Source organism: Choloepus didactylus, chromosome 1 (genome assembly GCF_015220235.1).
Source record: "Choloepus didactylus isolate mChoDid1 chromosome 1, mChoDid1.pri, whole genome shotgun sequence".
Classification (NCBI taxonomy): Eukaryota; Metazoa; Chordata; class Mammalia; order Pilosa; family Megalonychidae; genus Choloepus; species Choloepus didactylus.
Window position 1 is genome coordinate 205027931 of NC_051307.1, and position 17643 is coordinate 205045573.

Consider the following 17643-nt stretch of genomic DNA (forward strand, 5'->3'; position numbering starts at 1 on the left):
CTGCGCCGGGGTCCAGGTGAGTTTGCTGTTGTGCATGGGGATCCGCGCGTGCCCCGTTTCTGGCCGGAAAGAGGTATGTGTATGGACGGGCGCAGGTTTTTGTGCTATCCCTTCTTCTGAGGGCGTTCCTAGAGCCCCTCCCGCGGGGCACTGGACACGTCAGGGAGGGCATGGCTGGTGGGCCCTGCCCTGGAGATGGGAGCCCAGACCTAGCTTCTTCTATCAGACCGCAAGCAAATGAACGGTGTCGGCAGGGCCGCTAGGAGGCGAAATCTGAGCGCAGACCTGGGGAGGAGAATGGGACAGCCCAGCGTGGAGGAAAAAGTTTTCTGAGAAGAGGGAACCACATGTGCAATGGCCCAGTAGGTGAAGGAGGGCGAGAGCTTGGTGAGTCTGAGGAATTTTCCACCTCCTAGTGAACTGCCGTCTGGATGCCCAGAGACTGGATGCCTTCTCCCGCATCAGCGCCCTTGCCTGCTGCTACCAGCCAGTAGACATCTCGTGTTCTCTTGGTTCTGGGCTGAGAACATGACCCCAGGAGGTCCAGTCAGAACCTGTCCTGGGACTTTGGTTGGAAAGATTGGAAAGGAGGCTGCCTTTTTGAGGGGTGAGGTTGCAGAGAGAGGATGAGCAGTGTGCAGCCTACCTATTTCTGGCCCCAGCTTGAGCTCTCTGCTTTCTGTCCCACTGCCCTGTCTGGCTGGGAAGCGAGGCCTCCTCTGTCCCCCAGGCCCTGAGTTTCTTCTCTCCTTTTGTCCTAAGTGCATCCGGAGTCAGGGCCCATGTCATCTGCTCACAGTGGTCATCCCAGCACTCAGATGGAGCAGCAACACAGAGCCCTCAAACATGGACACCTCCACGGGAGCCGTTGGTAATTCCACTGAAACCATAAGAGTCAAGGAATTAACAGATTAATGGAAAACAGTAAAATGGTGTCCTCTGTAAAAATAGCCATCACTAGAGCAACAAGGCAGGGTCATTGATAGTACTGTCATAGCTGCAAGGCCTCCCCTGACCATCTGCCACTCCACCCTGCTCCCTGACAGGCCCTCTTCCTGCTTCATTCTCTTTGTTTTTATCACCACCTGCCACCTGTATTTACTTGCCTAGTCATTTCTTATTTCTCTCTCACCAGTAGGTAAGTTTTGTCCCCACTATCTCCAGCACCTAGAACAGTGCCCAACATTCCTAGGAGGTCAAAAATATTTGCCGGGACTCGGGCAAGATGGCGGCATAGAGAGGAGTGGAAGCTAAGTAGCTCCCCTGGAACAACTACAAAAAACCAGAAACAACTAGTAAATAATCCAGAATAACTGCGGGGGGACAAACGAGACCATCCATTCATCATACACCAACCTGAATTGGGAGGAATGCCCGAGAACACAGCATAAAATCTGTAAGTAAAACCTGCGGAACCAAGTCGTGAGACCCCCCTCCCCCATAGCCCGAGCTGCAGAGCCGCGTGGTGCCACAGAGAAGCTCTCTCCCAGCAAGCGAATACAGCTCAGCTGAGCTCCAACTGGGGTTTTAAGTAGTGAGTGTGAACTGCTCACTACAGGTACGCAGCCCCAAAAAACAGACAGAGGCTTTGGGTGACGACTGACCTGGGAGAGCAGGAGGGTCGCCTTGGACTGGGTCTGAAGGGGACTGTCTGTTTCTTTTTCGGCTCAGTGGAGAAAGCCCCAGTCATTTTCAGTTTCCAGGGCTGTGACTCCGGGAAGGGTGGAGACACCACAAGCAGAGAGCGAGACCATTGAAATGCTAATGACCTCCACCTGAGGGGTCTGTCTTCTCTAGGAGGAAAGGGGTGGGGCCCTTTCCATTCAGAACCAGACCCCAGAGCCTGGGGGAACACGGCCATACCTCCTCACACCAGTCAAGAATTATAGGCTAACAGGCGTCACCTGCTGGGCAGAAAAGCACAGTGACCCGAGGCATCACAGGGTGGAGCAATTTTCCAAGACATACCCGCAGGGAAACCAGATACTGAATATTTTTTCCTTCTGGGACCTGAGCCTGTTCTGGTCTGGGAAAACCTGATTTGGATAACCAAGGAAACCATGCCTAGACAACAGAAAATTACAACCTACGCTAAGAAAAACAATACAGGAATTTAAACAACTGATGCTAAATCAATTCAAAAAGTTTAGAGAAGATATTGCAAAAGAGATAGAGGCTGTAAAGGAAGCACTGGACATGTATATGGCAGAAATCAAAAGTTCAAAAAACCTACAAGTAGAATCTATGGAAATGAAAGGCACAACACAAGAGATGAAAGACACAATGGAAACATACAACAGCAGATCTCAAGACGCAGAAGAAAACACTCAGGAACTGGAGAACAAAACACCTGAAAGCCTACACGCAAAGGAGCAGATGGAGAAAAGAATGAAAAAATACGAGCAACGTCTCCGGGAACTCAAGGATGAAACAAAGTACAATAATGTACGTATCGTTGGTGTCCCAGAAGGAGAAGAGAAGGGAAAGGGGGCAGAAGCAATAATAGAGGAAATAATTAATGAAAATTTCCCATCTCTTATGAAAGACATAAAATTACAGATCCAAGAAGCACAGCGTACTCCAAACAGAAGAGATCTGAATAGGCCTATGCCAAGACACTTAATAATCAGATTATCAAATGTCAAAGACAAAGAGAGAATCCTGAAAGCAGCAAGAGAAAAGCAATCCATTACATACAAAGGAAGCTTAATAAGACTATGTGCGGATCTCTCAGCAGAAACCATGGAGGCAAGAAGGAAGTGGTGTGATATATTTAAGATACTGAAAGAGAAAAACCACCAACCAAGAATCCTGTATCCAGCAAAGCTGTCCTTCAAATATGAGGGAGAGCTCAAAATATTTTCTGACAAACAGACAATGAGAGACTTTGTGAACAAAACACCTGTCCTACAGGAAATACTAAAGGGAGCACTACAGGGTGACAGAAGACAGGAGTGTGTGGTTTGGAACACAATTTTGGGAGATGGTAGCACAACAATGTAAGTACACTGAACAAAGGTAACTATGAATATGGTTGGGAGAGAAAGATGGGGAGCATGTGAGACACCACAAGAAAGGAGGAAAGATAAAGACTGGGACTGTGTAACTTGGTGAAATCTAGAGTATTCAACAATTGTGATAAAATGTACAAATATGTTATTTTTTTTTTTTTTTTTTTAATAAATCATCATTTTATTGAGATATATTCACATACCACGCAGTCATACAAAACAAATTGTACTTTCGATTGTTTACAGTACCATTACATAGTTGTACATTCATCACCTAAATCAATCCCTGACACCTTCATTAGCACACACACAAAAATAACAAGAATAATAATTAGAGTGAAAAAGAGCAATTGAAGTAAAAAAGAACACTGGGTACCTTTGTCTGTCTGTTTCCCTCCCCTACTTTTCTACACATCCATCCATAAACTAGACAAAGTGGTGTTTGGTCCTTATGGCTTTCCCAATCCCATTGTCACCCCTCATAAGCTACATTTTTATACAACTGTCTTCGAGATTCATGGGTTCTGGGTTGTAGTTTGATAGTTTCAGGTATCCACCACCAGCTACCCCAATTCTTTAGAACCTAAAAAGGGTTGTCTAAAGTGTGCATAAGAGTGCCCACCAGAGTGACCTCTCGGCTCCTTTTGGAATCTCTCTGCCACTGAAGCTTATTTCATTTCCTTTCACATCCCCCTTTTGGTCAAGAAGATGTTCTCCGTCCCACGGTGCCAGGTCTACATTCCTCCCTGGGAGTCATATTCCACGTTGCCAGGGAGATTCACTTCCCTGGGTGTCTGATCCCACGTAGGGGGGAGGGCAGTGATTTCACCTTTCAAGTTGGCTTAGCCAGAGAGAGAGGGCCACATCTGAGCAACAAAGAGGCATTCAGGAGGAGACTCTTAGGCACAAATACAGGGAGGCCTAGCCTCTCCTTTGCAGCAACCGCTTCCCAAGGGTAAAACTTATGGTAGAGGGCTCAACCATCAAACCACCAGTCCCCTATGTCTGTGGTCATGTTAGCAACCATGGAGGTGGGGTAGGCGAATACCCCTGCATTCTCCACAGGCTCCTCAAGGGGGCACTACATCTTTTTTTTTTTTTTTTTTTTCCCTGGTTTTGTCTTTTTTTTTTTTTTTTTTTTTTTTTTTTAACTTTCCTTTCTTTTTTCAAATCACCTGTATGAAAAAAAAAGTTAAAAAGAAAACAAACATACAATAAAAGAGCATTTCAAAGAGACCATAGCAAGGGAGTAAGAAAAAGACAACTAACCTAAGATAACTGCTTACTTCCAACATGTTCCTACTTTACCCCAAGAAAGTTACATAATATAGCAACATTTCAGTGAACTTGTTCCTACTACAACCATCAGAAATTAACAGACCATAGTCATTTCTGGGCATCCCCAGAACGTTAAATAGCTTATCTGTTCTTCCTGGATTATTGTTCCCCCTTCCTTAATTGCTCTCTACTGCTAGTTCCCCTACATTCTACATTATAAACCATTTGTTTTACATTTTTCAAAGTTCACATTAGTGGTAGCATATAATATTTCTCTTTTTGTGCCTGGCTTATTTCGCTCAGCATTATGTCTTCAAGGTTCATCCATGTTGTCATATGTTTCACCAGATCGTTCCTTCTTACTGCCGCGTAGTATTCCATCGTGTGTATATACCACATTTTATTTATCCACTCATCTGTTGAAGGACATTTGGGTTGTTTCCATCTCTTGGCAATTGTGAATAATGCTGCTATGAACATTGGCGTGCAGATATCTGTTCGTGTCACTGCTTTCCGATCTTCCGGGTATATACCGAGGAGTGCAATCGCTGGATCGAATGGTAGCTCTATATCTAGTTTTCTAAGGAACTGCCAGACTGACTTCCAGAGTGGCTGAACCATTATACAGTCCCACCAACAATGAATAAGAGTTCCAATTTCTCCACATCCCCTCCAGCATTTGTAGTTTCCTGTTTGTTTAATGGCAGCCATTCTAACCGGTGTTAGATGGTATCTCATTGTGGTCTTAATTTGCATCTCTCTAATAGCTAGTGAAGCTGAACATTTTTTCATGTGTTTCTTGGTCATTTGTATTTCCTCTTCAGAGAACTGTCTTTTCATATCTTTTGCCCATTTTATAATTGGGCTGTCTGTACTATTGTCATTGAGTTGTAGGATTCTTTGTATATGCAAGATATCAGTCTTTTGTCAGATACATGGTTTCCAAAAATTTTTTCCCATTGAGTTGGCTGCCTCTTTACCTTTTTGAGAAATTCCTTTGAGGTGCAGAAACTTCTAAGCTTGAGGAGTTCCCATTTATCTATTTTCTCTTTTGTTGCTTGTGCTTTGGGTGTAAAGTCTAGGAAGTGGCCTCCTAATACAAGGTCTTGAAGATGTTTTCCTACAATATCTTCTAGGAGTTTTATGGTACTTTCTTTTATATTGAGATCTTTGGTCCATTTTGAGTTAATTTTTGTGTAGGGGGTGAGGTAGGGGTCCTCTTTCATTCTTTTGGATATGGATATCCAACTCTCCCAGCCCCATTTGTTGAAAAGACCATTATGGCTCAGTTCGGTGACTTTGGGGGCCTTATCAAAGATCAGTCGGCCATAGATCTGAGGGTCTATCTCTGAATTCTCAATTCGATTCCATTGATCTATATGTCTATCTTTGTGCCAGTACCATGCTGTCTTGGCAACTGTGGCTTTATAATAAGCTTCAAAGTCAGGGAGTGTAAGTCCTCCCACTTCGTTTTTCTTTTTTAGAGTGTCTTTAGCAATTCGAGGCATCTTCCCTTTCCAAATAAATTTGATAACTAGCTTTTCCAAGTCTGCAAAGTAGGTTGTTGGAATTTTGATTGGGATTGCATTGAATCTGTAGATGAGTTTGGGTAGAATTGACATCTTAATGACATTTAGCCTTCCTATCCATGAACATGGAATATTTTTCCATCTTTTCAGGTCCCCTTCTATTTCTTTTAGTAGAGTTATGTAGTTTTTCTTTTGTATAGGTCTTTACATCTTTGGTTAAGTTGATTCCTAGGTACTTGATTTTTTTAGTTGCTATTGAAAATGGTATCTTTTTCTTGAGTGTCTCTTCAGTTGTTCATTTCTAGCATATAGAAACATTACTGACTTATGTGCATTAATCTTGTATCCCGCTACTTTGCTAAATTTGTTTATTAGCTCTAGTAGGTGTATCGTTGATTTCTCAGGGTTTTCTAGATATAAGATCATATCATCTGCAAACAATGACAGTTTTACTTCTTCTTTTCCAATTTGGATGCCTTTTATTTCTTTGTCTTGCCGGATTGCCCTGGCTAGCACTTCCAGCACAATGTTGAATAACAGTGGTGACAGCGGGCATCCTTGTCTTGTTCCTGATCTTAGAGGGAAGGCTTTCAGTCTCTCACCATTGAGTACTATGCTGGCTGTGGGTTTTTCATATATGCTCTTTATCATGTTGAGGAAGTTTCCTTCAATTCCTACCTTTTGAAGTGTTTTTATCAAAAAGGGATGTTGGATTTTGTCAAATGCTTTTTCAGCATCTATTGAGATGATCAATTGATTTTCCCTTTCGAGTTTTTAATGTGTTGTAATACATTGATTGTTTTTCTGATGTTGAACCATCCTTGCATGCCTGGAATGAACCCCACTTGGTCATGGTGTATGATTTTTTTAATGTGTCTTTGGATTCGATTTGCAAGTATTTTGTTGAGGATTTTTGCATCTATATTCATTAGGGAGATTGGCCGGTAGTTTTCCTTTTTGTAGCATCTTTGCCTGGTTTTGGTATTAGATTGATGTTAGCTTCATAAAATGAGTTAGGTAGTGTTCCATTTTTTTTCAATGTTTTGAAAGAGTTTGAGTAAGATTGGTGTCAGTTCTTTCTGGAAAGTTTGGTAGAATTCCCCTGTGAAGCCATCTGGCCCTGGCATTTATTTGTGGGAAGATTTTTGATGACTGATTGGATCTCTTTGCTTGTGATGGGTTGGTTGAGGTCTTCTATTTCTTCTCTGGTCAGTCTAGGTTGTTCATATGTTTCCAGGAAATTGTCCATTTCTTCTACATTATCCAGTTTTTGCCATACAGTTGTTCATAATATCCTCTTATAATTTTTTTAATTTCTTCAGGATCTGCAGTTATGTCACCTTTTTCATTCATTATTTTGTTTATATGGGTCTTCTCTCTTTTTGATTTTGTCAGTCTAGCTAGGGGCTTGTCAATCTTGTTGATCTTCTCAAAGAACCAACTTTTGGTGATATTTATCCTTTCTATTGTTTTTTTGTTCTCTATGTCATTTATTTCTGCTTTAATCCTTGTGATTTCTTTTCTTCTACTTGGTTTAGGATTGGTTTGCTGTTCATTTTCTAGCTTCTTCAGTTGATCCATTAGTTCTTTGATTTTGGCTCTTTCTTCCTTTTTAATATATGCGTTTAGTGCTATAAATTTCCCCCTTAGCACTGCTTTTGCTGCATCCCATAGGTTTTGGTATGTTGTGTTCTCATTTTCATTCGTCTCTATATATTTAGCAATTTCTCTTGCTATTTCTTCTTTAACCCACTGATTGTTTAGGAGTGTGTTGTTTAACCTCCAGGTATTTGTGAATTTTCTAAGTCTCTGATGGTTATTGACTTCTAATTGTATTCCATTGTGGTCAGAGAATGTGCTTTGAATGATTTCAATCTTTTTAAATTATTGAGGCTTGTTTTATGTCCCAGCATATGATCTATTCTGGAGAAAGTTCCGTGAGCACTAGAAAAGTATGTGTATCCTGGTGATTTGGGATGTAATGTCCTGTAGATGTCTGTTAAATCTAATTCATTTATCAGATTGTTTAGGTTTTCAATTTCCTTATTGGTCTTCTGTCTGGTTGATCTATCTATAGGAGAGAGTGATGTGTTGAAGTCTCCCACAATTATTGTGGAAACATCAATTGCTTCCTTTAGTTTTGCCAATGTTTCTCTCATGTATTTTGTGGCACCTTGATTGGGTGCATAGACATTTACGATTGTTATTTCTTCTTGCTGAATTGCCCCTTTTATTAGTATGTAGTGGCCTTCTTTGTCTCTCAAAACATCCCTGCATTTGAAGTCTATTTTATCTGAGATTAATATTGCTACACCTGCTTTCTTTTGGCTGTAGCTTGCATGAAATATTTTTTTCCATCCTTTCACTTTCAATTTCTTTGTGTCCCTGTGTCTAAGATGAGTCTCTTGTATGCAACATATTGATGGTTCATTTTTTTTGATCCATTCTGCGAATCTATATCTTTTAATTGGGGAGTTTAATCCATTTACATTCAACGTTAAAACCGTGAAGGCATTTCTTGAATGGGACAAATATGTTCTTTTACGAGGGAGAGCAAGCGAATGTCAACCTTGCAAGGTGTTAAAAATGGGGAGGCATTGGGGGAGGGATGCAATCAGCATAAACTAGAGACTGTAACTAATAGAATCATTGTATTATGCTTCCTTTAATGTAACAAAGGTGATATACCAAGGTGAATGCAGATAAGAGGGGGGGATAGGGGAGGCATGTTAGACACTTGACATTGGTGGTATTGTCTGATTCTTTATTCTACTTTGATTTCAGGTTATTTTTCCTTTTGCTGCTTCCTAGCTGTCATTTTTTTGTTTCCTCTTTCTTTTGCCTCTCTACCTTCTTTGACTCCCTCATTTTTTTGTTTCCTCTTTCTTTTGCCTCTCTACCTTCTTTGACTCTCCCTCCTGCCTTGTGGAAGAAATGTAGATGCTCTTGCTTAGTATGAGCAGAATGTTCAATTAGGATGAACTTAAATGTTTGGAAATGAACAGGGGTGCTGGTAGCAAGATGTGAGAATAACTAACAGCGCCGAATGGTGTGTGAATGAGGTGGAAAGGGGAAGCTCAGAGTCATATATGTCACCAGAAGGAAAGTTGGAGGTCAAAAGATGGAAATGTATAAAATTGAATCCTATGGTGGGCAATGTCCATGATCAACTGTACAAATACTAGAAATCACTTCATGAACCAGAACAAATGTATGACAATACAATTAGAAGTTAATAATAGAGGGGCATATAGGGAAGAACTATATACCTATTACAAACTATATACTACAGTTAGTAGTATTTCAACATTTTTTCATAAACAGTAACAAACGTACTATATCAATACTAGGAGTCAACAATTGAGGGGTGTTGGTTAGGGATAGGGGAGGTTTAGAGTTTCCTTTTCTTTTTTTCTTTTCATCTTTCACTTTATTTCTTGTCTGGAGTAATGAAAAGTTTCTAAAAATTGAACAAAAATTAAGTGTGATGGATGCACAGCTGTATGAGGGTACCTGGGGGCAAGTGATTGTACACTTTGGATCTTTGGATAATTGTATGGTATCTGAACAATCTCAATAAAAATGAAAAAAAAAAAAGATATTAAAAAAATATATTTGCCAAATAAACAAATGTGTGAATGAACCATTAGAATCTTTGTGTGTTGCACCCTTTGAACATGGTGGGCATATTTATTTAATTCTCATGACAGCCCTCCGAGGTAGATGTGATTATCTCCATCTTACAGATGAAGAAACTAAGGTTCGGAGGGGTGGGGTGACTTGATCCATGTCACATCTGAGTGACTGTGCCCAAGAATGGTTGCTTCCTTTACTGAAGAAGGTGGAGCAAGTAAAGGATGAGAAGTCCTTTTGGGCAGCAGCGCTCATCTTCTCCACCAGTCACTCACAACTCAACGATGAGGGGTTTACCAGATGGCTCCCCCCTGGAACAAGCATCCCAGAGAAGGGAACACCCTAAGACAGTGGGGTTTGAGCCTAGTGCTGTCCAGCTTCAGAGCCTGGGAGATAGGCGAGGAGCCCAAGGGCGAGCAGAGTGCCCAAACTCTCCATCTCCCGCTGAGGTCTGGTTTCAGTCAGAAAGATGAAAAGCTGCTTGCATATGGCTCCTTCTCAAACAAGCCCAGAGACGAATGGTGCATCCAGGAGCAGGCTGGTTGCTCCTCTCCTGGTGTTTCTCAGCACAAAGAAGCTGGCCATTGAGATTTTTAGAACAAACGTTTTTTCCAGGCAGGTCAAAGATTTAAATGTAAAAAAAAAAAAAAAAAAAAAAGTAAGCTCTAAGGTACTAGAAAAAAACAAAGGGAGAAAGTTCTAGAATCTTGGAGTGGAAGACACCTTTGGAGTATGTCACCAAAAAACCCACCATTGAAGTTAAAACAAACAGCAAACTTGCTCAACATACATGTAACTCATTTCAAAATGAAGAGCTATTTTCCTTAAATATAAAGAGCTCTTACAAATCAGTAAGAAAATGACCAACAGCCCAAACCTTCCATATGGCTCTGAAAACTAGAAATGGCTACGCTGGCCCACTGAGTGCCTGTGACATCTGGCTGTCAGGAGTTCTGTGAATACACCTAAGAGGACAGGACTTGAACCGCACCCAGCTGAGACCAAGACAGTGGCTTGGAGAACAGGCTGTGTTTGTGCCATTTCTTCTCATTTGAGACTTAAATGAGAAGACTGAGCTATTGGCTGATGGGGTTGGAGAGGTGATCCCACAGACAGAATTGGGCCTGCCCCACCCTGGGTCCCTGGTCCATTTCTGTCCCAATGACAGGTCTCAGCTCAGGTGTCCTTTGGGACACCTTAGGAAATTCCCTGACTTTGCCCCTACCCCCTCACCAGCTGGATCTGGCACCCCCAGCTGGGCCAGGACCTCCACCATCACTCAATGGGTAGCCATTGCATTCACCTCCATTAGCCCTGGGCCCCTAGTGCCCAGTGTGGGGCTGGAAACTCACAGTGGGCTCAGCAAATGAGCCCCCAGGCTGCTCTAGAATAGTGCTGCCTGGAGGAGGGAATATCCGGCACAGCTCCCTGCCCCAAGAACCCTCCTCCTTGGGCCAGGGAAACTCTTGATGGGGCAGGGCTGGTGGGCTGGGAGGAAGTGGGCCCACTGAGCATATGCCTGGGTTTGGGAGGGAAGTGAAGGTGGACCTCCCTCCAGCTATCACCCTCCCTGGGGGCGCCAGGCTGCAGGGCCTCAGGGACTTTGCTTCTGCAAGCCCTGCCTTCCTGGAGGAGGAAAGGGGAAGAGAAATCCCCCTTAGAGGGGGTTTGAGTCAGTTGCACTGTCATAATGGAAACATCACAGCCCTGCCTGCCCAGGAGACTTCCCCTCTGTGGGCCTCAGGGCCCTGGACTCTCCTGCTATGAAATGGAAATAGTCCTGCCCAGGGAGTTGGGCTCAAGGGACAGAAGGGTGACAAAGTGCTCCGTTAACATGCAGATGTGAAGGGGTCAGCTAAGCAGGGGTTGAGAGGCTGCACTCTCTCACCCCACCCCTGCCCAGATGAAAGTCTGTCACTTCCATCAGCCCCAGGCTTGAATTCTGACAAGTCAGAGCCTTTTTGAGACCCTGGATTCCATAAATCACTCACACTCCAGTGAGGGTCCTGCTGTCCGGAGAGTCATCTTGATTGGAGAAGCCCCCTCTGGGTGATTGGCCCTGGCGGGGTGGGAGCAGTCACTCAGGACTGGAAGGCCAGGGTGACTGCTAAGTGTGAGCAGGAGGTCCATCTGAGGGAACGCACTGCTCTGAGACACTCAATGTGTCAGTCTGACACCTCCAAGGACATCCTGTCCCCATCTTCCCCTTGTGTAAGGTCCACACCCAGCAGGAGGAAGCTTGAGGTCTGCTATGGAAACTGGGCACCCAGCCTTCAGGCTGGGCTCTCAACAACCCTCCACAGCCCCTTTGGGTTGGGAGAAGGAGCTTTTTCCTCTCAAACCCTAGCGCCCCTACTTGTGGATGGACAGGGCGGCGCGGCACGGCATGGACATGGGGGCGCGCTGGTGCAGTAGGGAATTCTGGCCAGGTTTGAACCCTGCTCCGACGGAGCCACTGTGGGACACAGGGCCGGCGAATTCGCCTCTCTAGGCCTGTTTTCTTGCCGGTAAAATGGGGTTAATAATAGCGTCTGCTTCTTAAGGTTGTTTTGAGCCCGAGGGCACGCGGGGTAAGCCCGGGGCGGCCGCGGGTGGGAGATTGGGGCTCCGGGGCATGGCCTCCCCTCCGGGCCCCGCCCCTGGCCCGCTTCCTCTTCCCAGGCGCCGGCGGCTGATATCCGGCCCAGCCCTCCCGCCGCCCGCGGCCCTCCGCCGGCAGCCCCCTGCCGCTGCGCCATGTCCACCGGCTGGTTCCGGCGCCGCTTCCTGCCGGGAGGTCCGCTGCCCACGCCGCGGCCTCCGGGGCCCCACGCCAGCCCCGTGCCCTATCGGCGGCCCCGCTTCCTGCGCGGCTCGGGCTTGGGCCCAGGCGCTGCCGATGCTTCTCGCCGCCCGCGCGCCCGTCCGGTGCACAGCCCAGCGCGGGGCCTCACGCTGCCCTGGAACGCGGGCTATGCCGAGTAAGTGCCGCCACCCCGGGGCGAACGCCACCCTGACACCCGCACCCCGGGGCGGGTCTTATTCCGAGACGGCCCCCTGCTTGATCCAATCTGGGGCCTTGTGCTGACCGAGAACACAGGGTGGGTGACACCCTACCCCCCACCTTGTGGATAACTCGGTTTTGTCGTCTCCTTAGTTTTGTCCTTGCCTTAGGACCCTTGAAAGCTCTTCCCTTTATCCCACCTCAACCCTACCTTTGGAACTCCAGCCTGTCAGAGAGGGGTGGGGTTCAGGAAGGATCTGCCCCAGGGGCTTCAAGATGATGCAGTGAGGCTGGGCGGTGGAGATACCCACCTTCCTACCTTCACCCTGGGCTATGGGCTACGCTGTGTGGGATGGGGGAGAGGAGTGCTGAGTGAGATGGGGCTGAAAGGAAAGGGAGCCCCAGATCTCCCCTACCTCCAAGTCCAAGTCAGCAGGTAAGCTTCAGAGGGGCTGGATCCTGGTTTTTTCTTTTTACCTTAGCCAGAGGTCACTGGACAGTTAGGAAACTTAAATTGTAGTTGTCCAGGTGTGTGTGAGGAAACAGCATGGGAGCTGTGGCCTCAGAAAGAGGGCTCCTCTCTGTGCCAGCTCGGTCCTCTGTCCACAGAGGCACAGGTGTGTCTCGGAAAGGGTCACTGAGAACCACTTTTGGGCCACAGGATCATCAACGCAGAGAAATCTGAGTTCAATGAGGACCAGGCCGCCTGTGGGAAGCTGTGCATCCGGCGACGTGAGTTTGGGGTTGAAGAGGACCAGGAGTGGCTGACCCTGTACCCAGAGGAGGTGAGCACAGCCGGTCCTTAGCCCCTCTTAGAGGCAGGGCCAGGACGTGCTGGCTGAGGTTCTTGGTGGGTTACCCCATGTTCTGATTCAGACTGGGCCAGGAAACAGCCCAGAAAGTGAGGTGGGCCCTGACACCAAGCTCTTCCTGCACAGTTCCTGACTGGTCATTACTGGGCACTGTTTGATGGGCACGGTGGCCCCGCGGCAGCCATCCTGGCTGCCAACACCCTGCACTCCTGCCTGCGCCGACAACTGGAGGCTGTAGTGGAGGCTGTGGTAGCTGCTCAGCCCCCCATGCACCTCAGCGGCCGCTGTGTCTGCCCCAGTGACCCCCAGTTTGTGGAGGAAAAGGGCATCAGGGCGGAAGATGTGGTGATTGGCGCTCTGGAGAGCGCCTTCCAAGAATGTGTGAGTGTGGCCTTTGGCCGGGAAAGGAGGGAAGGGTCTCCCCTTGGAGACCTGAGGGTGTTCCTGGGTGTGGGGAATCCCTGCATGCAATGGTGGTCACTCTGGTTCTTTGAATTGGGAGGGCAAGATTGGGTTGGTTTGTTCATTACTAGGGGCCATTGTTATCATCATAACTACCCCTCCAATTTATCCATTTAAGCCTACTATGCACTTGGTGCTTTTATATGCATCATCTCATTGCAGGCTGGTCCCTTGTTGGGGCTCCCAACACCTTGTTCGTCCTTGGTGTGGGGGCTGGTTTCCCTCTTCACTGTTTTGAGTGGGGCTCCCTCCCTCCCAGGGCACATGTCTAGAGGCCCTACCATGGGAGTGCCTGGAGTCACAGTGGACCTTGCTCTGGGATTGCCAAACCTGCTGATGGGGAAGTGAACTGGAGGGTGGGGGCCAGAGGACAGAGATGTATGGTGGCAGTAGAGGCAGCAGCTGAGGTGGTCTCGGTTTGCCCCAGGATGAGGTGATCGGGCGGGAGCTGGAGGCCTCAGGCCAGGCAGGCGGCTGCACAGCCCTGGTGGCTGTGTCCCTGCAGGGAAAGCTATATGTGGCCAATGCAGGGGATAGCAGGTAAGTGAACCCTGGAGGGTGGGCAGGGCTAGGGCAGGCAGGTGGGCACCAGAGGTGGCAGAGACAGTGAACTGGGGCTGGAAGTCATGGGAAGTAAATGGGGGAGTTTTGTGTGTGTGTACCTGATGTGTGTGTGTGTGTGTGGGGGGGGTTATGGTGGTGGGCAATGGATGCTAGGCTGCCCAGGGAGGGCAGGGGCCTTAAGTGCTAGTCCAAAGGGTGGGGTCTCTACCCTGTAGGCACTAGGCAGCCACAGAGGGCTTTGAGCAAAAGATTGGCATGGGCAAAGCTGGCTTCTGGTGATTGGAGGAGGGAGGGACCAAGAATTGGGAGGCCCCACAGACCACCCCACCACCACCCCCGCCCCTTCATCCAGGGCCATCTTGGTACGGAGAGAGGAGGTACGGCCTCTGAGCACTGAGTTCACTCCACAGACGGAGCGGCAGCGGATCCAGCAGTTGGTAGGTGTCCTTGGCAGAGGGAGGCCGTGGAGTCCTAACTCCTGGGACCAGGGCCACAGGAGGCAGCCTTACCTGAGCATGGCCTCCCCCACAGGCCTTTGTCTACCCTGAGCTTCTGGCTGGTGAGTTCACCCGACTGGAGTTTCCTCGGCGGCTGAAAGGGGATGACTTAGGGCAGAAAGTTTTGTTCAGGGATCACCACATGAGTGGCTGGTGAGTGGGTTAAGGTGGGGGACAGGGTAGGGAGATCCCTGGGATCCAGACCTAGCTGTGTGACCTGGAGCAGTTCTCTTCCATCTGGGCATTGGAGGCATTGGAGGCACTATGAAAGTAGGGGGTTGTTGATGCTGAATCTGTTTCTGGTAGGAGCTACAAGTACGTAGAGAAGTCGGATCTCAAGTACCCACTGATCCACGGACAGGGTAGGCAGGTCAGTAGGTCACTGCCTGACCCCCTCCACAGGTAGGAGCTCCTTTGTGCCTTGCTGGTGTGCTGGGGTCTACTCTGAGACTGGCATGTTTCTCCCTTAGCCCAGGGCTCCTGAGGGTGGGGGTCCACCTGTCCCCATATGCTCTGCAGTGCAGAGCCTAGCACTTCTGCCCTTACTGGGGGCTCTTAGTGGCCATGCCCTCACATCCCACTGCCCCCAGGCTCGGTTGCTGGGAACACTGTCCGTCTCCCGGGGCCTGGGAGACCATCAGCTCAGAGTTGTGGACACGAACATTCACCTCAAGCCCTTCTTGCTCACTATCCCACAGGTGAGGGGGCCATGTGGCCCACCACAGCTGCCCTCTGCCCAGAAAGGTGGATGAGACTGGTGGGAGCCAGGAAGGGGGCACTGAGAGCTTTGCAGTTGGGCTTTACCTGCAGGTAACTGTGCTGGAGGTGGACCAGCTGGAGCTGCAAGAGGAGGATGTGGTTGTCATGGCGACTGATGGACTCTGGGACGTCCTGTCAAATGAGCAGGTGGCACGGCTGGTGCGGAGCTTTCTCCTTGGCAATCGAGAGGACCCACACAGGTACTGTAACTGGGCCTGGGTTGGTGGTGCCAGTGCAACTACAAATAGTTATGGCTGAAAAGATAGCATTAACAGAGAGCCTGGCACTTAACAGGTGGCCAGGATCAGGGCTGTCTCTAGCCTCCTGAGGGCAACGGTGGCTGCTCTTTGCTTCCCACCAGAAATCTCTGGGTCCAGATTCTTGTGGTCCAGTTTGTAGTGCTCCCAGTCTTGTTGCATGCCCTGCCCCAGAGTTGGCCTGCATTGCTTTGGTCCCCAAGTATTCAGCCCTGTGCAGTGGGTTCTCCTTGAGGGCTGGCCCTACCCCTATGCTCTTTCCCCAAAGTGCATCTGCTGGCACCCACAGGTTCTTGGAGCTGGCCAAAATGCTGATACACAGTACACAGAGTATGGAGGGCAGCCCCATGGGAGAAGGGGAAATGTCCTACGACGACATCTCTGTGTTCGTGATTCCCTTGCACGGCCAGGGCCAAGGGCCCAGTGGCCACTGAGGATTTGGACAGGATACCACATCCCAGAACCACTCCAGGGCTGGGTGCAGTATGGACTTCCCTCCACTACGGCCAAGAGCAGGCCCTGCCTGCCTTGTCCCCAGACACCGCCCAGTACTCTTGTCCACCACCCCAACTCACACCCATTTCAAGGGCAGCATTTATACCAGGCAAAGCTGGAAGAGTACAGAGAGCTCAGCTCACAAGGTGCCAAGAGCTTAGTAAAACCAAGCTGATTCATAGTTTGGACTAATAGCTGATGTTTAGAATATCCTCAAGGCACCATGCCAAAAATACTGCTTGAGAGGGCCAAGTGTGGAAGAAATTTTTTATTAAAAAAAAAAAAAAAAGGCAAGATTCTTCTGTGCCTAATGAGCCAACTCACTTGTGTGGACTTTTTCCATTTTTCATATACCCATATTGCATAGCCCAAGAGCTCTGGGCCTGAACCTGTCTGCAGCTGGTTCTGACAAGCTGTGGTTGGCCCTGGAAGCTCCTGGGTCTGCTCCTGGTAGGTTCAATAAGTGTGTAGAGATGTCACATCTCAAGAACTCTCCAGCATTCTGCCAGTTACAGGAGTGTTGCTTACAAGCCTCTTAAGAGTTTTACTTCCTCTTTCCTCAGCATAACCCTCCCCTGATCTAGTAAAGCCTAGGCCGCATCCTGTGCCTGCCTTTCACCCACATCAACTGCTGAGCCAGCTCACCCCTACAGCTGCCTTGGCTTGCTTCCGACCCAGCCTGCTGCCTGCTCTTGCTCCTCTAGAGGCAGGAGTGGCTGCTGTGAGGCTAGCCACACACAGCAAGGCCCCTCCCACCAGAATGCTGAGAGGGGTGGGGGGCTCTTTCTTCTCGAGCTGTCAGTGTCAGGAGAGCCTACATGTGGCTTACTACACATGAGTCAGAATGTCCCCTCCACCACCCTTCAGAGATCCTAGCCAACCTCCAAAGACCACAGGCAAAGTGGCAAGCCCAAGGTTTTCTTCTCTAACTCTGGTTCAGAGGGCAATCAAGAGGCAGGAAGCAAGTTCTACAGCTCTGAGGATGCTGGGCTGGAGCAGCAGGCTCCAGGAGTTACCAACTTACCAGCCACACACTGAGTTGCCAAGCAGTAGACCAAACCTGCCACCAAAACTGTACAGGAGCCCCAAAGAAGACGCACTATCCTTGCCCTCCAGAAGCCAGGGCCTAGCAGGCTGAATCTTATTCCAGCTGGAGGTTGCCGGGTTGAATGAAGGTGGATGTAGAGAAAAACTGGGGCATGTAAGGCAGGCTGAGGGTGTGTGTCAGATATAGTCTTTGAAAATCAAGGTTGGCTCAAGGGCTAGGCCCTTCTAGTCACTTCTGGCCCTATGGCTGCTTATTAAGGGCCTGGGGGTGAGGAGACCCAGGCTGCAATGCTGAGGGTCCCAGGCCTCAGTCACC

At 48.1% G+C, this 17643-nt stretch overlaps 1 protein-coding gene across 2 annotated transcripts; it reads left to right on the plus strand.

Annotated features, from left to right (window-relative positions):
* The first annotated feature begins 11667 nt into the window (after positions 1 to 11667).
* On the plus strand, positions 11668 to 16599 carry PPM1M (protein phosphatase, Mg2+/Mn2+ dependent 1M). 2 transcript variants are annotated; one of them, XM_037797677.1, is made up of 10 exons: positions 11674 to 12411; positions 13096 to 13219; positions 13373 to 13627; positions 14136 to 14248; positions 14625 to 14709; positions 14804 to 14922; positions 15076 to 15139; positions 15360 to 15467; positions 15580 to 15728; positions 16075 to 16599. In XM_037797677.1, exons 1-10 carry the CDS (start codon positions 12188 to 12190, stop codon positions 16217 to 16219), a joined length of 1386 nt encoding a protein of 461 aa, XP_037653605.1. In that variant the 5' UTR covers positions 11674 to 12187; the 3' UTR covers positions 16220 to 16599. The 2 variants fall into 2 exon arrangements, with proteins under 2 accessions (XP_037653612.1, XP_037653605.1); XM_037797684.1 differs by lacking the exon at positions 16075 to 16599 and having other exon boundaries at positions 11668 to 12411; positions 15563 to 15722.
* The last annotated feature ends 1044 nt before the right edge of the window (positions 16600 to 17643 follow it).